Source organism: Zootoca vivipara, chromosome Z (assembly GCF_963506605.1).
Source record: "Zootoca vivipara chromosome Z, rZooViv1.1, whole genome shotgun sequence".
Lineage (NCBI taxonomy): Eukaryota > Metazoa > Chordata > Lepidosauria > Squamata > Lacertidae > Zootoca > Zootoca vivipara.
The window spans coordinates 3,751,235-3,771,881 of NC_083294.1; the positions used below are offsets into that span (position 1 = coordinate 3,751,235).

The 20,647-nt window shown below is 51.5% G+C and overlaps 1 protein-coding gene across 1 annotated transcript in view; it reads right to left on the reverse strand.

Moving 5' to 3' along the window:
- Positions 1 to 219: 219 nt before the first annotated feature.
- Positions 220 to 20,647, reverse strand: part of NR5A1 (nuclear receptor subfamily 5 group A member 1) — a 43,907-nt gene continuing 23,479 nt past the window's right edge. Inside the window, exons 4-6 of the mRNA XM_060270249.1 lie at positions 15,273 to 15,392; positions 11,991 to 12,138; positions 220 to 467 (exon numbers count right to left, since the gene is read on the reverse strand). Coding sequence (XP_060126232.1) covers positions 220 to 467; positions 11,991 to 12,138; positions 15,273 to 15,392 — 516 coding nt within the window. The remainder of the gene's footprint in view (positions 468 to 11,990; positions 12,139 to 15,272; positions 15,393 to 20,647) is intronic.

Genomic DNA, 20,647 nt, shown 5'->3' on the forward strand with positions numbered 1-20,647 from the left:
CAGCTTCCAGGCGGGCAAAGCAGGCGAGCTGGAGCTTGTCAAGGGCATGTATGAAAGTCAGAAATGGGAGAGGTATGGCCTGTGGGGAGGGGACGATGCGGCACTCGCCCGTCCCTGTCACCCGGTGGCCGGAAGTCCCTGCCACTCCCCTCTGCTGCCGCAAGTCTCTTCCCAAGAGGAAAGGGGGGCAGGGGGGCAAGAGAGCCTTGCCCTGCGCTCTCAAGTCCGCTTAGCGTGCAGCATTTCAATCAAGAGGTTGTTGCAGGGGACGTCGCCGCTCAGGTGCTTGTGGTAGAGATATTCCTCCGCTTGCATGCTCAGGGATCGGATGTCGGCCAGGTGCGTCAGAAGCTGGCGGAACTTGTCGGTGGCGTGGGGGTAGTTGCAGAGGGTATATTGCAGCAGAGCGGCATTCACCTTCTCCTGCGCTTCCTTCACCACGCTGGAATTCTCCACAAATTTCACATCTGCAGCAGGGTGGGTGGGGGGAATAAGGGGGGGGGACACAAGCGGACAAGATGAATTTTAACAGGGAGAAATGTAAAGTGTTGTTGTTGTTCCAGCGTTGCTGTGGCTCATCCGTGTGATTGCCCCCACCCTGTCCTGACCCATGACATATCACACCCCCTCTCCCCCCCACCCTGTCCCGACCCATGATGTATCACGCCCCCTCTTCCCCCCACCCCGGCTTATCCTGTGATTTCCTCCCACCCTGTCCCGACCCATGACGTATCACGCCCCCTCCTCCCCTCACCCCAGGCTCATCCCTGTGACTGGCCCCACCATGTCCGGACCACCTCCTCATGGCACCTCCAGCATGTGTTAGCGCTTTGTTGTTGTTGAGTCCTTTAGTCGTGTCTGATTCTTCATGACCCCCTGGACCATTGAACGCCGGACACTCCTGTCTTCCACTGCCTCCCGCAGTTTCGTCAGACTCGTGTTGGTGGCTTCGAGAACACCGTTCTCCTTCTGCCCTCCATCTTTCCCAACATCAGGGTCTTTTCCAGGGAGTCTTCTCTTCTCATGAGGTGGCCAAAGCATTGGAGCCTCAGCTTCACAATCTCCCCTTCCAGTGAGCCCTCAGGGCTGATTTCCTTCAGAATTGAGAGGTTTGATCTTCTTGCAGTCCATGGGACTCCGAAATACTACACTTGGGCAAAAATAAATAAACAGAAAGGCACAAATACAGGATGGGTGACACCTGGCTTGAGAGCAGTAGATGTGAAAAGGATCTAGGAGTCTTGGTAGACCACCAACTTGACATGAGTCAACAGTGTGATGCAGCAGCTAAAAAAGCCAATGCAATTCTGGGCTGCATCAATAGGAGCATAGCATCTAGATCAAGGGAAGTAATAGTACCACTGTATTCTGCTCTGGTCACACCTCACCTGGAGTACTGTGTCCAGTTCTGGGCACCACAGTTCAAGAAGGATATTGACAAGCTGGAAGGTGTCCAGAAGAGGGCAACCAAAATGGTCAAAGACCTGGAAACGATGCCTTATGAGGAACGGCTTAGGGAGCTGGGCAAGTTTAGCCTGGAGAAGAGAAGGTTATGGGGTGATATGATAGCCATGATCAAATATTTCAAATAATCAAAGGATGTCATATAGAGGAGGGTGAAAGGTTGTTTTCTGCTGCCCAGGGAAGCGGACACGGAGCAATAGATTCAAGCTACAAGAAAGAAGATTCCACTTCAACATTAGGAAGAACTTCCTGACAGTAAGAGCCAGGGCTGGCTCTAGGTAGACCCCCGGCGGTGCAGGGCACCATGGCGCCGGCCCGCCAGGAGGGCGCCACGAGCTGCGCCCACCCGCTGGCCGGCCGGTCCGCCGGTTCGACGCACAGCTGCGCCCACGGCAACTGCGCTGTGCCTGCCCGCCCTCTGCACAGCAGCGCCTGTGGCAGCCACGCGGCGCCCGCCCGCCCACCACACTGGGAAACAGGGCGGGGGGGGGCTGCCGGATGGATCCGTCGCTCCACGGCGCCAGGGGCGCTGAAGACGGTCCTGGTAAGAGCTGTTCGGCAGTGGAATTTGCTGCCAAGGACGGTGGTGGAGTCTCCTTCTTTGGAGGTCTTTAAGCAGAGGCTTGACAGGCATGTGTCAGGAATGCTTTGGTGGTGTTTTCTGCTTGGCAGGGGGTTGGACTGGGGGCACTGTCATACAGTGGTTCCGCTCCTTCCTCCTGGGCCGTGTCCAGAAAGTGGTGGTGGGGGATGAGTGTTCATTTTGGACTCACAGCTGTCCATGGAGGCACAGGTCAATTCAGTGTCCAGGGCAGCTGTCTATCAGCTCCATCTGGTACGCAGGCTGAGACCTGGTACGCAGGGTAGTAGGATGAGACCCTACCTGCCCGCGGACTGTCTCGCCAGAGTGCCGCATGCTCTAGTTATCTCCCGCTTGGACTACTGCAATGCGCTCTATGTGGGGCTACCTTTGAAGGTGACTTGGAAACTACAACTAATCCAGAACCCGCCAGCTAGACTGGTGACTGGGAGCGGCCGCCGAGACCACATAACACCGGTCTTGAAAGATCTACATTGGCTCCCAGTACGTTTCCGAGCACAATTCAAAGTGTTGGTGTTGAACTTTAAAGTCCTAAATGGCCTCGGTCCAGTATACCTGGAGGAGCGTCTCCACCTCCATCATTCTGCCCGGACACTGAGGTCCAGCACCAAGGGCCTTCTGGCGGTTCCCTAGTTGCGAGAAGCCAAGTTGCAGGGAAGTAGGCAGAGGGCCTTCTCGATGGTGACGCCTGCCCTGTGGAACGCCCTCCCAATAGATGTCAAAGAGGAAAACAACTACCAGACTTTTAGAGGCAGACATCTGAAGGCAGCCCTGTTCAGGGAGGCTTTTAATGTTTAATAGATTACTGTGTTTTATTTTTCTGTTGGGAGCCGCCCAGAGTGGCTGGGGAAACCCAGCCAGATGGGCGGGGTATAAATAATATATTATTATTATTATTATTATTATTATTATTATTATTATTATTATTATTGGACTGGATGGCCCTTGTGGTCTCTTCCAACTCTAAGATTCTATGACACACATTGAATTGGGGTAACCTCTCTTGAACGCAGGGGTTTCCTCCCGGGCGCACACAGAGGCCGCAAGCATGGGAGCTGTCGCTTGCAAAGCTCGCACAAGCCATCGGCTCATATCTGCAAAATGAGCCACAGCAATGCGTGGCAGGGCCAGCTAGTAGTAGTAGTAATAATAATAATAATGATAATAATGATTTATTTGTACCCCACCCATCTGGCTGAGTCTCCCTAGCCACTCTGGGCTGCTCCCAATCAACTATTACAACAATACAGCAAGCTTCCCTAAACAGGGCTGCCTTTAGATGTCTTTTAAAATGGGAAAGCTGCTTCTTTCCTTGACATCTGCTGGGAGGGCATTCCACAGGGCGGGTGCCACTACCGAGAAGGCCCTCTGCCTGGTTCCCTCGCAATGAGGGAACCTCCAGAAGTCCCATGGGAGAGGGACCCTGGTGTCCGGGCTGAACGATGTGGGTGGAGCCTATCCTTCAGGTATACTGGACCGAGGCCGTTTAGGGCTTTCAAGGTCAGCACCAGCACTTTGAATTTTGCTCGGAAACGTACTGGGAGCCAATGTAGGTCTTTCAAGACCGGTGTTATGTGGTCTCAGCGGCCGCTCCCAGTCACCAGTCCAGCTGCCGCATTCTGGATTAATTGCAGTTTCCGGGTCACCTTCAAAGGTAGCCCCACGTAGAGCGCATTGCAGTAGTCCAAGCGGGAGGTAACCAGAGCATGCAGCACTCTGGCGAGACAGTCCGCGGGCAGGTAGGGTCTCATCCTACTACCCTGGACACAGAATGGACCTGTGCCTCCATGGACAGCTGTGAGTCCAAAATGACTCCCCAGCCAGCCTACCAGGTACTAGATAGCACATTGGCCTGATCTAGGTAATGGCTCTTCCTACTTGCGTAAGCTTCCTCTGGCCATCGGACTGACCTTGCCAGCCTTATGCTCTGCAGATCCTTAGCAGTGCATCTCCACGTGGAGGCTATGCAAGATAAATAAACCTGTGCCTTACATTCGGATGTTCCCTAAACAAACCTTCACTTCAAAGCCGCTATCTTGCGCTCCTCTCTAAACACCGGCTGGAGGGATTGGGGTATAATCTGCTTGGCCTTGCCAGGGCTCAGCCGACATGGTAACCGTTATCCAAGGTGGCTGAAGCAGCTTAGCCCAAAGAGCAAGAGGTAAGGAGGTGGAGAGAGACAGGTGTGAAGGGGCGGTGATAAGCACATCCCTCTTAAGCTTCCCACCTGCCTGAAAATTTGCCTGCTCTATGCACACTGCTCTTGGAAACTGGGCATAGAATCATAGAGTTGGAAGAGACCAGAAGGGCCATCCAGTCCAACCCCCTGCCAAGCAGGAAACACCATCAAAGTATTCTTGGTATATGGCTGACAGCAACGCGTGGCTGGGTCAGCTAGTAGAATCATAGAGTTGGAAGAGACCACAAGGCCATCCAGTCCAACCCCCTGCCAAGCAGGAAACACCATCAAAGCATTCTTGACATATGGCTGACAGTAACGCGTGGCCGGGTGAGCTAGTAGAATCATAGAGTTGGAGGAGAGCACAAGGACCATCCAGTCCAACCCCCTGCCAAGCAGGAAACACCATCAAAGCATTACTCAACAGTCCTTCCTAATGTTGAGGTGGAATCTTTTTCTTGTAGCTTGAATCCATTGCCCCATGTCCGCTTCGCAGGAGCAGCAGAAAACAACCTTTCTCCCTCCTCTATATAACATCCTTTGATATCTTTGAACATGGCTATCATATCACCCCATAACCTTCTCTTCTCCAGGCTAAACATACCCAGCTCCCTAAGCCATTCCTCATAAGGCATTGTTTCCAGGCCTTTGACCATTTTGGTTGCTTTCTTCTGGATACGTTCCAGCTTGTCAGTATCCTTCTTGAACTGTGGTGCCCAGAAGTGGACACAGTACTATAGGTGAGGTCTGACCAGAGCAGAAGACAGTGGTACTATTACTTCCCTTGATCTAGATGCTATACTCCTATTGATGCAACCCAGAATTGCATTGGCATTTTTAGATGCTGCACCACACTGCTGACTCATGTCAAGTTGGTGGTCTACCAAGACTCCTAGATCCTTTCCACATGTACTGCTCTCAAGCCAGGTGTCACCCATAATTTCCTTTTTTTTTTGCCCCAGTGCCCAACATTTCTCCCTGTTGAAATTCATCTTGTTTGCTTTGGCCCAGATGTCTAATTTGTTCAGGTGATTAGGAAGTGTGATCCTGTCCTCTGGGGTATTAGCCCCCCCCCCTCCCCATTTGGTGTCATCTGCAAACTTGCTCAGGATGCCCTCAAGCCCATCATTTTACCAGCTTCTTCACAAGAATATCATGGGGCACCTTGTCAAAGGACTTGCAGAAATCAAGAATCTGTTCTCGAAGCTAACAACATGCTCCAAGACTTTGGTCACCTCATGAGAAGAGGGAAAGATGGAGGGCACTAGGAGAAGGGGACAACAGAGGACGAGATGGTTGGACAGTGTTCTCGAAGCCCCCAACATGAGTCTGAACAAACTGCGGGAGGCAGTGGAAGACAGGGGTGCCTGCCTTGCTCTGGTCCATGGGGCCGCGAAGAGTCGGACACGACTAAACGACTCAACAACAATAGCTGGAAACAGCAGGAGGGTAGAGGGTACTCTCTGACGCTTGAGCACCTCACTGGCCACTGCGAGAACTAGCAGGGCCACTGGTCCCATCCTGGCACTGGTCTCATTCAACGTTCCCCTGACCAAGCCGTACGCCTCCTTTCATTTCTGAGTCACTTCTGCGATCATTATGGATTCTCTTCACCTGCAGAACATTCTCGTGATTTTCTCTTTCATGAGAAAGATGGGGGGGCTTAGATCATGCAGATCAAGCCTTCTCTTCCCTAACATCCCCCCACTCACACCCCCCCACTCACCTACCCCCACCCACCCACTTTGAGGTGGCGCAACAATAGAGGGTTCGTCTCGATCAACTCACCTGGTTCGGAGACGGAACCCTATTCAGGCTTTAATTGAATATTTGAATAATCTTTTCATTCCTGCGAGGCGTAAAGAATGCGGTCCAAATAACATCGGCGCCGCGCGCTCCATTGAGAGAGCGGCTTGCAAAGGCTCCGTCCTGCGACAAAAGCGGAGCTGCCGGGACAATTTCTATGCCCTCAAGTGTCCTCGGCATTCAGCGAGGGCTTTTGTCTGCTGATAAATTGCAATCGCTTAAGGGATTTCGGGCGCATAAAAGCCGCTCTTGGCTGGAGAATAGAAGTCACGCGGGCTTGTGTGGAAGTGCGGGGTTCAATCCATTAAGCTTCTATTAAGTCCTTCTGGAGAACAAATGTAACCTGTGGGGCCGCCGCTCATAAATATTGCTGTTCAGAGGAGCCCTAATTTTAATTAAACCTTTTTTACCTGCTCCGGAGGAGGGAAAATCTATGGAGACTCAAATGGCGCCCTTTCCTGCCCCCTCTCGCACGCGCCTCTGTTTGTGTGCAAACACACACACACAGAGAGAGAGAGAGAGATGGCAAGTGCAAATTGTGAGCTGGAGGGAGAAAGAGATTCTTTTCTTCAGGGCAAATCCAGCCGGCATATATAAGCGAGGAGTCTGCAGAGGGCACATGGCTTGCAGCGAAATCGGCGCCACGCTCAGAGAAGGGTGTTGGGCACAGAGCATGGGCAGAGGGCAACCTTTTGTTCCTGGTTTCCTCCGGCAAAGGAGAAAAGCTTCCACGTTGCCAGACGGACGTTTTAACGCAATGCGCAAAACGGGAAGGCGGCATGGAGGCGGTGTGTGTGTATCCTTTGCTGTGAAACCATAGAATCATAGAGTTGGAAGAGATCACAAGGGCCATCCAGTCCAACCCCCTGCCAAGCAGGAAACACCATCAAATCAAAGCATTCCTGACATATGGCTGACAGAAACGCGTGGCCGAGTCACTTAGTAGAATCATAGAATCATAGAGTTGGAAGAGACCCCAAGGGCCATCCAGTCCAACCCCCTGCCAAGCAGGAAACACCATCAAAGCATTCCTGACAGATGGCTGTCAAGAGAAACACCGGTTCCTGGAAAGCTACAGGAGGAGAGATTGCGCAATGGGACTCACGTAATGCCTATGGGCTGCCCCCATTGCGGCATCTGTAAGACCAGGGTTCTCGACTCGATGGGCACCCTTTGGCCTGATCCAACTGCAGAGCTTGTCTCATGCTCTGAATAAGATCATCTTACCCGCAATTTGCACACACAGCCCTGCTCCACTGCTGCACACACGAAGGGAGAAGGCGAGACTATAGCGTTGCATTTATGTACATTTGGAAGATTTTGTTACATGGAAGAAAGGATGGAGCTCGCCAGATTGCGAAGGGGTTTACAACCTTAGAAATACTTCTGGTATTCCTGGTTACAAATCCTGCGGCTTGGGACCCTCGTACCTACGGGACCGCCTCTCCCGGTATGCCCTGCAGAGGACCTTAAGGTCCACAGACAACAAGATTCTGGGGATCCCGAGCCATAAGGTGGCTAGACTGGCCTCAACTAGGGCCAGGGCCTTTTCAGTCTTGGTCTCGACTTGGTGGAACACTATTTCACAGGCGACCAGGGCCCTGCGGGATTTGTCACCTTTCCGCAGGGCCTGCAAGACGGAGGGCCTGCAAGACGGAGCTGTTCCGCCTGGACTCAGTGTGACCCTTATGTTTTTCCTCTCATGGTTTGGATTTATGGACTACTTAAAACGAGGCTGCATTTAAAATTTTAATCTTGTATTTTAATTGAAGCTGAGGCTCCAATACTTTGGCCACCTCATGAGAAGAGAAGACTCCCTGGAAAAGACCTGATGTTGGGAAAGATTGAGGGCACAAGGAGAAGGGGACGACAGAGGACGAGATGGTTGGACAGTGTTCTCCAAGCTACCAACATGAGTTTGACCAAACTGCGGGAGGCAGTGGAAGACAGGAGTGCCTGGCGTGCTCTGGTCCATGGGGTCACGAAAAGTCAGACACGACTAAACGACTAAACAACAACAATTTTAATCTGTATTTTAATTAATTGTTTTCTTTTATGTCTTATTGTAATTTTATTGTTGTTAGCCGCCCTAAACCCAGTTTTGACTGGGGAGGGCGGGGTATAAATAAAAAAAAATTATTATTATTATTATTATTATTATTATTATTATTACTACTACTACTACTACTAGCTGGCCCTGCCACGCATTGCTGTGGCTCAGTCTGTTAAATGTTCTGTTGGCCTCAAGCGGCTAAAGAAGCCAAAAGGCGAAACAGGTTGTTTTTCTTCCTGAAAACCCTGTTCTGCTTGCATCTACTTATGAACTTCGCACATCATGGGATCCACATATATTGGGTCGTTTTTGAACATTTGCTGTAATACTTTATTTTGATTTACATGACAGAGCGGTCAAGTGCCACTGCTATTTAGTACATTGTTTACCCCTATGTGGAGATAAATTAGACATTGCACAGTGGTGCCTCACAAGACGAATGCCTCGCGCAATGAAAAACTTGCTAGAGTATTTTTGGATCCCTTCCAGTCGGAATTCAGGCCTCACCATGGGACTGAAACTGCCTTGGTCGCGCTGGTCGAGGATCTCCGGTGGGCTAGGGACAAAGGTGAGAGCTGTTTCCTAGTCCTGCTAGATCTCTCAGCGGCTTTTGACACAATCGACCATAACATCCTTCTGGACCGTCTAGAGGGCTTGGGAGCTACGGGCACTGTCATACAGTGGTTCCGCTCCTTCCTCCTGGGCCATGTTCAGAAAGTGGTGGGGGGGGGATGAGTGTTCAGACCCCTGGGCTCTCACTTGTGGGGTGCCTCAGGGCTCTGTCCTCTCCCCCATGCTTTTTAACATCTACATGCTGCCGCTGGGAGATATCATCAGGGGGTTTGGGCTGGGTGTTCATCAGTATGCGGATGATGCCCAGCTCTACCTCTCTTTCAAATCAGAACCAATGAAGGTGGTGAAGGTCCTGTGTGAGTGCCTGGAGGCGGTTGGAAGATGGATGGCGGCTAACAGATTGAGCTCGAATCCTGATTGTTTGTGGGGGACAGGAGGCGGGCAGGTGTGGAGGACTCCCTGGTCCTGAATGGGGTAACTGTGCCCCTGAAGGACCAGGTGTGCAGCCAGGGAGTCATTCTGGACTCACAGCTGTCCATGGAGGCACAGGTCCATTCTAAAAAGACGCCTGCTTATCGGGAGATAAGCAATGACAAACCTAGACAGCATCTTAAAAAGCGGAGACATCACCTTGCCGACAAAGGTCCGTCTAGTTCAGTGATGGCGAACCTATGACACGCGTGTCAGCACTGACATGCATAGCCATTTTTGGTGACACGCGGCCACATGCAGAGACCTCACTTCCAGCCGGCGGCAGAATGCCGCTGGCCACGCATCTCTGGGGGCCTTGTGGACCTCTGGCGAGGCAAGATGGCGGTCGGCACGGAGCCGCGGAGCTCCTGAAAGTGACCAGCACTGCAGGAGCTGCAGGATGGCCTCCTGAGCCACCGAAACCACCACTGCCCGGACACTGGGGGCCACCAGTGCAGCAACCGGGGAGCTGCCGGACCCCACCCCCACCCTGCGAAGCTGACGGACAGCCTCGAGGCACTCTGGAGGCCGGAGGAGGAAAAAGGAAGCCCCGGCCCTGCTGCCGCCCCTGCAGAAAAGAGGGAGAAAAGAAGGAAAAACAAGGCAAAGGAGAACAGGGGTGTGCTCGCTCCGTTGCCATCTCTGTCGCCCCCACCTCAAGGGAGAGGAGGGGGCCCTTGGAGGATTAAGAAGAACCCCGACCCCAACCTCGCTGCTGCTGCCGCCGCCGCCAGCTCGCCGCCATCCCGGGAAGAGAGAAGAGACCCCCAAGTAAGCTGAAACCCCCTCCCTGTTGCCCCACTCAAGCATAGCCGAGTGAGGGGAGAGGTGGGCTGAAGAGGGCCACGAGGAGGCACAGCCCAACCCAAGCCCACCTCCCAAGCGACAGACCCGTTGGAGGAAGGCCTGAGCCCAGAGTCCCACTGGGAAAGACCTCTTGGTTTTGCCTTATTTTCACCCTTTAATTTTTTTAAAAAAAACTTTAATACTTTTTTTCTCTCCTTTTTCCTTTTCCTTTTTTATACATATTTGTTATTTAAACCAGCGTTTCTCAACTGCTGTTCCGCGGCACACTAGTGTGCCGCGAGACGCTGGCTGGTGTGCCGCGACGTGCGGCGACGAGAAGGGCGATTTGCATTGTCACGTGCCTGGCGGCCGCCAATAAACAACACTGACCCGCCGGAAAGGAAGCCGGCCGGGTCACGACGCGGGGCGAGCGCAGCTCTCAACAGCCACCACCACGGGAGGGTGGTTTTAGACAAACTTAAAGAAGCTGGCTGGATGAGCTCAACCTGAAACTTGCTGAGCAAAGGATTGTGCTGGCAGAGAAATCAGCGGCTTGTGAAGCCTTATTACAGGAGATTGCAACCAACACAGCAATTGGCAAGTGTTTCTCACAGTCATAATTATATAGTCAATATAGGGCGGCACAGAGTTAATTTTTTTTAACTTTTTTAATTGTGGTGTGCCTCGTGATTTTTTTCATGGAACAAGTGTGCCTTGGCCCAAAAAAGGTTGAGAAACACTGATTTAAATTATAAATATTGTGAAATTGTGGTTTTTTTCTCAAAGTGGCACACTACCCAAGTTATGCTCAGTTTTTTGGCGAATTTTGACACACCAAACTCAAAAGGTTGCCCATCACTGGTCTAGTTAAAGCTATCGTTTTCCCAGTCATGATGTATGGAAGTGAGAGCTGGACCATCAAGAAGGCTGATCGCCGAATAATTGATGCTTTTGAATTATGGTGCTGGAGGAGACTCTTGAGAGTCCCATGGACTGTGAGAAGATCAAACCGATCCATTCTTAAGGAAATCAGCCCTGAGTGCTCATTGGAAGGACAGATCCTGAAGCTAAGTCTCCGAGACTTTGGCCACCTCATGAGAAGACAAGACTCCCCTGATGTTGGGAAAGATGGAGGGCATAAGGAGAAGGGGACACCAGAGGATGCGATGGTTGGACAGTGTTCTCAAAGCTACCAACATGAGTCTGACCAAACTACAGGAGGCAGTGGAAGACAGGAGTGCTTGCTGTGCTCTGGTCCATGGGGTCATGAAGAGTCGGACACGGCTAACGGACTCAACAACAACAAAGCGATAACACATGCTGGAGGTGCCATGAAGAGGTGGCCAGGACACGGTGGGGCCAGTCAAAAGGACGAGCCGGGGCGGGGGGGAAGAGGGGGCGGGATACGCCATGGGTCAGGACACAGTTGGGCCAGTCACAGGGATGAGCCGGGGGTGGGGGGAGGAGGGGGCGTGATACGTCATGGGTCGGGACAGGGTGGGGGGAATCACAGGGATAAGCCGGTGGGTGAAGGGAGAGGGGGCGTGATACGTCATGGGTCGGGACAGGGTGGGGGCAATCACATGGATGATGATGAAGAAGAAGAGTTTGGATTTTATATCCCACTTTATCACTCCCCGAAGGAGTCTCAAAGTGGCTAACAATCTCCTTTCTCCTCCTCCACCACCACAAACACTCTGTGAGGTGAGTGGGGCTGAGAGACTTCAGAGAAGTGTGACTAGCCCAAGGTCACCCAGCAGTTGCATGTGGAGGAGTGGAGATGCGAACCCGGTTCCCCAGATTACGAGGCCACCGCTCTTAACCACTACACCACAGTGGCTCTGTGGATGAGCAACGCGTGGCAGGGCCAGCTAGTGTATATAATGAAACTCTGTAAAAACCAGCGACGGAGTTTGAAGCCTCTTACTCGTGAGAAGCCAACAAGCGCCCTTGCAGGGGTGTGGGGTGAGGGGCTGAAGCGCAAAGCTCCCCACGGCAGCCCCTGTTTGCTCTTCCCAGGTGACTCGCTGCCCTCATCCACACCCCTCCACACTTACCAAGGCTGAAGAGGATGAGGAACTTCAAGCAGACAAACTCCTGCCTGTCCACCTGGAGGGAATGCAATCGGAGCACCAGCTCATGGGCCCTCAGCACCAAGCTGTTCAGGATGGATCCCGCCTGCAAGGCAACGGTCGACATGTCCACCTGGAAGAAAGGGGAGGTGGGCAGGGATCAGGACCACCCCAAAAGCACCATCTTGTCAGGGGGAAAGGAGGTTCAAGAGCTGGGCGGCGGCAGGGTAGGGGACGGCCTCCATCAGAAAGACTTTTGAGCAATCAGCTGTGAAGGCTAATAATAATAATAATAATTGGGGGTGGAGGAGGAGTCTGAGGGCCCATTTTACAGACGAAACCACAGTGGGGCCTACAGGGGAGTCTGAAGGGGGACTCTGAGGACCCATTTAACAGACTGAGCCAGAGCAACGCGTGGCAGGGCCAGCTAGTAATAATAATAATAATAATAATTTTTTATTTATACCCCGCCCTCCCCAGTCAAAACCAGGCTTAGGGCGGCGGACACCAGTAAAATGACCAGAAGACGTGAAAGAAAGAAAAGAAATGAATTAAAATACGGGACAGGGTGGGGCTGATCACAGGGATAAGCCCGGGGGTGGGGGGAGGAGGGGGCAGGATACGTCATGGGTTGGGACAGGGTGGGGCCAATCACAGGGATGAGCCCGGGGGAGGAGGGGGCGGGATAGGTCATGGGTCGGGACAGGGTGGGGCCAATCACAGGGATGAGCCCGGGGGGAGGAGGGGGCAGGATAGGTCATGGGTCAGGACAGGGTGGGGCCAATCACAGGGATGAGCCTGGGGGGAGGGGGCGGGACAGGTCATGGCTCGGGACAGGGTGGGGCCAATCACAGGGATGAGCCTGGGGGAGGGGCGGGACAGGTCATGGGTAGGGACAGGGTAGAGCCTATCACAGGAATGAGCCCAGGGGGAGGAGGCGGGATAGGTCATGGGTCGGGACAGGGTGGAGCCTATCACAGGGATGAGCCCAGGGGAGGGGGCGGGACAGGTAATGGGTCGGGACAGGGTGGGGCCAATCACAGGGATGAGCCGGGGGGAGGAGTCTGAGGGCCCATTGAATAGACTAAACCACAGTGGGGCCTACAGGGGAGTCTGAGGGGGACTCTGAGGACCCATTTAACAGACTGAGCCACAGCAATGCATGGCAGGGCCAGCTAGTAATAGTAGTAGTAGTAGTAGTAGTAATGAATTTTTTTTATTTATACCCCGCCCTCCCCAGTCAAAACCGGGCTCAGGGCGGCTGACACCAGTAGAATGACAATAAGACGTAAAAGAAAAAAAGCAATTAATTAAAATACAGGTTAAAATACAATTTAAATACAGATTTTAAACTGGCCCCAGTCAAAACCATAAGGGAGGAAAGACATAGGGGTCCAGGCGGAACAGCTCCGTCTTGCAGGCCCTGTGGAAAGATGTCAAATCCTGCTGGGCCCTGGTCTCCTGTGAGAGAGTGTTCCACCAAGTCGGGGCCAGTACTGAAAAGGCCCTGGCCCTACCGTATGTCTGGGGATCTCCGAAATGTTGTGATTTGTGAACCTTAAGGTCCTCCGTGGGGCATAGCGGGAGAGGTGGTTCAATAGGTACCGTAGGTACCATAAGATAAATATGGTTACATCTGGGTGCTGGCTGTACACAGAAGGATAAGCAATAACGACCAAAGCCTAACCAACGCAGGATGAGTCACAAGTGATGTCTCTTAGCATCCCATAGGCCTTCCTCCCAAATTATTGTGCAGAGAACTGCAAACCAAAGTCTAAACAAGCACAATGGAGTACAGTCATACCTTGGTTTAAGTATGCTTCAGGTTGAGTACTCTGCGGACCCGTCTGGAATGGAGTAATCCACTTTCCATTACTTTCAATGGGAAAGTTCACTTCAGGTTAAGTACGCTTCAGTTTAAGTACTCCACGGACCCGTCTGGAACGGATTAATCCACTTTCCATTACTTTCAATGGGAAAGTTCACTTCAGGTACAGACTTCCAGAACCAATTGTGTACTTAAACCACTGTACCACTGTACTTGCCGATTCTTCTCCCCCCAGCCCCATGTTTACTCCGGTTTCTATCTGCCTCTCCCGTGGGGCAGGGGACCTGTTTTCTCTACGTGGGGCTACCTTTGAAGGTGACCCAGAAACTGCAATTAATCCAGAATGTGGCAGCTAGACTGGTGCCTGGGAGCGGCCGCCGAGACCACATAACATCGGTCTTGAAAGACCTCCATTGGCTCCCAGTATGTTTCTGAGCACAATTCAAAGTGTTGGTGCTGACCTTGAAAGCCCTAAACGGCCTTCAGGGGCATCTCCACCCCCATCATTCTGCTCGGACACTGAGGTCCAGCACTGAGGACCTTCTGGCGGTTCCCTCACTGCGAGAAGCAAAGCTACAGGGAACCAGGCAGAGGGCCTTCTCGGTGGTGGCACCCGAGTCATTCTGGACTCACAGCTGTCCATGGAGGCGCAGGTCCATTCTGTGTCCAGGGGAGCAGGATGAGACCCTACCTACCCGCGGACTGTCTTGCCAGTGGTGCATGCTCTGGTTATCTCTCGCTTGGACTACTGCAATGCGCTCTACGTGGGGCTACCTTTGAAGGTGACCCGGAAACGACAACTAATCCAGAATGCGGCAGCTTGACTGGGGACTGGGAGTGGCCGCCGAGATCACATAACACCGGTCTTGAAATACCTGCATTGGCTCCCAGTACGTTTCCAAGCACAGTTCAAAGTGTTGGTGATGACCTTTAAAGCCCTAAACAGCCTTGGTCCAGTATACCTGAAGGAGCGTCTCCACCCCCATCATTCAGCTCAGACACCAGGGTCCCTCTCCCGTGGGACTTCTGGTGGTTCCCTCGCTGCGAGAAGCCAAGTTGCACAGGGCCTTCTCGGTAGTGGCGCCCGCCCTGTGGAACACCCTCCCACCAGATGTCAAAGCGAAAAACAACTACCAGACTTTTAGAAGACATCTGAAGGCAGCTCTGTTTAGGGAAGTTTTTAATGTGTGTAACATCATAGAGATTGTGATGTTAGGAATCTTATTCTAAATAATACATTGTGTTTTTGCACCATGCTTTGTTGTTATGCGTTACGAATTTATGAATTTATGGACTTATTCCTTTATCATTCATTGGTCTATGTGTTGCCTCTAGTTTCAGAGTTTGCAGCACGGGGGGGGGGGGTTAAATTATTTTTTGCTTTTCTGAACATGGCCATCGTTGCGGGACCCGCAAGCAAGCCTAGCAAGCGCTTTTACCTCCTGGCCGGTCACCAGCAGGATGTTGCGGTCCTTCCCATAATGCACCTGGCGGAAAATGTGGTCAAAGACCAGCAGCTCGCTCCAGCAGTTCTGCAGAAGCTTCATCTGGTCGCCCACCTGGGAGGAGGAGGAGGAAGAGGAGGCAGGAGGAGGAGAGGAGGAGGAGGAGGAGGAAGAGGGAGGAGGAAAAGGAGGAGGAAGAGGAGGAGGAGGAGGAGGAGGGAGGAGGAGGAGAAAAAGAAGAAGAGGAGGAGGACGAGGAGAGGAGGAGGAGAAAAAGAAGAGGAGGAGGAGGAAGGAGGAGGAGGAAGGAGGAGGAGGTGAAAAAGAAGAGGAGGAGGAGGAAGGAGGAGGAGGAGGAGGGAGGAGGAGGAGGTGAAAAAGAAGAGGAGGAGGAGGAGGAGGAGGAGGAGGAGGAGGAGGAGAAGAAGAAGAAGAAGAAGAAGAAGAAGAAGAAGAAGAAGAAGAAGAAGAAGAAGAAGAAGAAGAAGAAGAAAACAGTTGAGAAACTTCCTACAAAGAGGATTAAGAGTTGTTAGTTAAATAAATGAATGAATGAATGAATGAATGAATGAATGAATGAACGAACGAATTTATGGATTTGTATACAATCCTTCATCCGAAAATCTCTTGACAATTTGCAACATAAAACTACAAAATGAGAACACAAAATACATAAAAAGGTAAAGGGACCCCTGATCGTTAGGTCCAGTCGCGGACGACTCTGAGGTTGCGGCGCTCATCTCGTGTTATTGGCCGAGGGAGCCGGCGTACAGCTTCCAGGTCACGTGGCCAGCATTACAAAGCCGCTTCTGGCGAACCAGAGCAGCGCACGGAAACGCTGTTTACCTTCCCGCAGGAGCAGTACCTATTGATCTACTTGCACTTTGACATGCTTTCGAACTGCTAGGTTTTCAGGATTAGGGACCGAGCAACAGGAGCTCACCCCATGGCAGGGATTCGAACTGCCGACCTTTGCCAAAGGTGTCCTGGGCATTGAAGAAACTCGATCTCAGGACGCAAGGGAGAAACGTGCTAAGAGGAAGGCATGCTTGGCAAATCCACACCGTGATCAACTCCCGCCCGGAAACCAATGTCCCCACTGTGGACAGAAAGACGTGTGGATCCAGAATTGGCCTGCACAGTCACTTACGGACCCATTGTTAAAACTGTGTTGATGGATGACAATCTTGCTCGGCTACGAGGGATCGCAGAAGAAGAAGAAGAAGAAGAAGAAGAAGAAGAAGAAGAAGAAGAAGAAGAAGAAGAAGAAGAAGAAGAAGAAGAAGAAGAAGAAGAAGAAGAAGAAGAAGAAGAAGAAGAAGAAGAAGAAGAAGAATGCTTTGTAAATGTGCATTTGTAATAAATAAATATTTTATTTTTAAAAATGAATATTGCTCGAAAAAGTAAGTACTGGAAACAAACGAATTCTTTCAGTTTCCCAAACTCTTCCCCGAGTTCCAGGGCCAGTTTGTGCGGGCAGCTCAGCAATAATAATAATAATAATAATAATAATAATAATAATAATAATAGATTATTTATACCCCCCCCCATCTGGCTGGGTTTCCCCAGCCACTCTGGGCGGCTTCCAACAGATATTGAAATACAATAATTTGTTGTTGTTTAGCCGTTTAGTCGTGTCCGACTCTTTGTGACCCCCTTCACCAGAGCATGCCAGGCACTCCTGTCTTCCACTGCCTCCCGCAGTTTGGTCAGACTCATGTTGGTGGCTTCCAGAACACTGTCCAACCATCTCGTCCTCTGTCATCCCCTTCTCCTTGTGCCCTCCATCATTCCCAACATCAGGGTCTTTTCCAGGGAGTCTTCTCTTCTCATGAGGTGGCCAAAGTCTTGGAGCATGTTGGTAGCTTCGAGAACACCGTCCAGCCATCTCGTCTTCTGTCGTCCCCTTCTCCTTGTGTCCTCCATCTTTCCCAACATAAGGGAGTCTAGTCTCACTTCTTCCTTACGAGAGAGATTGAACCTATTTTTGCAAATCAAGAGTATCTTTAATAATAAATACCGGTAGGTAGCCGTGTTGGTCTGACGTAGTCGAAACAAAAAATAATAATAAATTCCTTCCAGTAGCACCTTAGAGACCAACTAAGTTTGTCATTGGTATGAGCTTTTGTGTGCATGCAAATTTCCAAAAGAAAGCATTTGTCAAAATTGAAAGAAAAATAAAACTACTAAGTTGTATTCCTGAAATCAACGCACTCTTCAACGATATTCTCATTTTCCGAGTTTCCCCCTTTTCTTCCCAATGTCTCAAGAAACGAAACTGATTTGTAGGAACCTGATGAGAGACATTGCACATATTTTTGCAAATCAAGAAAACCTTTAATAAGAGAACAAAACAAAACTGGGGGCTTCTCCCTAACAGCCGCTTCCTTCCCCTCTGCATTCCTTCAGGCTGGAGGAGGACGTACTGTGTCCCGGAGGGCAAAATGTATCCAAAGCCGCTTGCTAGGAGACACAGGCCTTTTTGTGTGCAAACAAGGGATGTCGGGCGGGGGATGTTCCCAGTAAGACACAGTGTTGGGAACTGGGCGAGATGCAAGTTGGCCCAGGAAGGGACTCGAGATAAGAAGAGGCCTAGAATCATAGCGTTGGCGGAGACCACGAGGGCCATCAAGTTCAACCCCCTGCCAAGCAGGAAACACCATCAAAGCATTCTTGGCATATGCCTGTCAAGCCTCTGCTTAAAGACCTCCAAAGAAGGAGACTCCACCACACTCCTTGGCAGCAAATTCCACTGCCAAACAGCTCTTACTGTCAGGAAGTTCTTCCTAATGTTTAGGTGGAATCTTCTTTCTTCTAACTTGAATCCATTGCTCCGTGTCCGCTTCTCTGGAGCAGCAGAAAACAACCTTTCTCCCTCCTCTATATGACATCCTTTTATATATTTGAACATGGCTATCATATCACCCCTTAACCTTCTCTTTCCCAGGCTAAACATAGCCAGCTCCCTAAGCTGTTCCTCATAAGGCATCTTTTCCAGGCCTTTGACCATTTTGGTTGCTTTCTTCTGGATACGTTCCAGCTTGTCAGTCTCCTTCTTGAACTGTGGTGCCCAGAACTGGACACAGTACTCCAGGTGAGGTCTGACCAGAGCAGAAGACAGTGGTACTATTACTTCCCTTGATCTAGATGCTATACTCCTATTGATGCAGCCCAGAATTGCACTGGCTTTTTGAGCTGCTGCATCGCACTGTTGACTCATGTCAAGTTGGTGGTTTACCAAGATTCCTCGATCTTTTTCACATGTACTGCTCTCAAGCCAGATGTCTCTCATCCCTTCATTTTTTTTTTGCCCAAGTGGAGTATTTTACATTTCTCCCTGTTACAATTCATATTGTTTGCTTTGGCCCAGTTGTCTAATCTGTTAAGGTCATTTTGAAGTGTGACCCTGTTCTCTGGGGTATCAGCCACCCCTCCCAATTTGGTGTCATCTATGATGACTCTGTGGGATGCAGGTGGCGCTGTGGGTTAAACCACTGAGCCTAGAGCTTGCCGATCAGAAGGTCGGCGGTTCGAATCCCTGCGACGGGGTGAGCTCCCGTTGCTCAGTCCCAGCTCCTGCCCACCTAGCAGTTCGAAAGCACATCAAAGTGCAAGTAGATAAATAGGTACCGCTACAGCGGGAAGGTAAACGGCGTTTCCCTGTGCTGCTCTGGTTCGCCAGAAGCGGCTTTGTCATGTTGGCCACATGACCTGGAAGCTGTACGCCGGCTCCCTCGGCCATTAATGTGAGATGAGCGCTGCAACCCCAGAGTCGGTCACGACTGGACCTAATGGTCAGGGGTCCCTTTACCTTTACCTTTACATGATGACTCTATGATTCTATGAATACAGCCCAGGTGGTTAGGAAGGCCCAACAGAGACTTCATTTCCTTAGGGTCTTGCGGAAGAACCAGGTTGGACGGTAACCGAGGATTTCCTTCTATCAGTCCACGATAGAAAGTGTTCTCTCATACTGCATTACGGTGTGGTATGCTGGGACCCAGGTGGCGCTGTGAGTTAAACCACTGAGCCTAGGGCTTGCTGATCAGAAGGTCGGCGGTTCGAATCCCTGTGACGGGATGAGCTCCCGTTGCTCGGTCCCAGCTCCTGCCAACCTAGCAGTTCGAAAGCACATCAAAATGCAGGTACTGTAGATAAATAGGAACCGCTACAGCGGGAAGGTAAACAGTGTTTCCATGTGCTGCTCTGGTTTGCCAGAAGCAGCTTTGTCATGCTGGCCACATGACCTGGAAGCTAAACGCCGGCTCCCTCGGCCAATAACGCGAGATGAGCGCGCAACCCCAGAGTCGGTCACGACTGGACCTAATGGTCAGGGGTCCCTTTAACTTTACTTTATGCTGGTTTGACAGCCATGGACAGAGAGTCCCTGTGGAGGGGGGTGAAGACAACACACGATATTGTTTGCTGTCCCCTGAATCCGCTAGCTCTCATCGCGGGAGACTGTTGCCTCAGAAGAGCGAGGAACGTTCTCAGGGACGACTCACACCCTGGCCAGCACCCGTGGGGCAGGAGATATAGAAGCAGGATATGCCGCCCTGACAGGTTAAAGAGCAGTTTTTACCCATGGGCCATGAGGCTGCTGAATGGAAGACAGCAACAGTGCCGCTGACGTTTGGAGCTGGTGGTCGTGCGACAGCACCCAGAGCGTAATAAGGACTGAGAGATTGTGGGGTGGGGATGGGGGGCTCACTTAATCTCACTGTAAACAAGTGGCACAGTGACAATAAAGCATTTCTATTCATGGGTCCCAGGGATGAGCCGCAGCAATGTGTGGCCGGGGCCAGCTAGTGTTCTATATTTCTATAAGGATGAGGGGACAGGCTGTGTTACGACTCGGCTAATTGGCCTCTTGACACCACTTCCCAGCGCAATATCCTTCCCCACACCTTCCCCACTTCTCCCGGGGCGGCCAGATTGAAATCAGATTTCACCTCCCCAGATATATCGTTTCATTTCAGGGCTAGTCATTCTGTCAGTCCGGCGCTTGACAAACGAGAGCCTCGGCTGCCAATCCGCGGGCAAGAGTGATGGGCTGGTGTTCTAGCCATGTCAGGCACCGGAGAGTTACACGCTCCGCTCGGCCTTCGGGAGGCAAGACTAATAACCAGCCGGGCCAAGGGAGATTTGAGAGGGGGGTGGCGGCTTCTTGTTTATGGAGGGAGGTGTGTGGCGACCGATAGGTGGGGGCGGGGGCAAAGGTCAGAGCAAACACCCATAAATACCCTCTCTTAAGTGAGCTGAGATGAGATATGTCAAGGCTCGGGGGAAGATTTGCGGGGATGGCTTGTCTGGGCAGGGAGGTGGAATAGATTGATCCTGGAGTTGTCCTGGGTTTGGGCAGTGTTCCG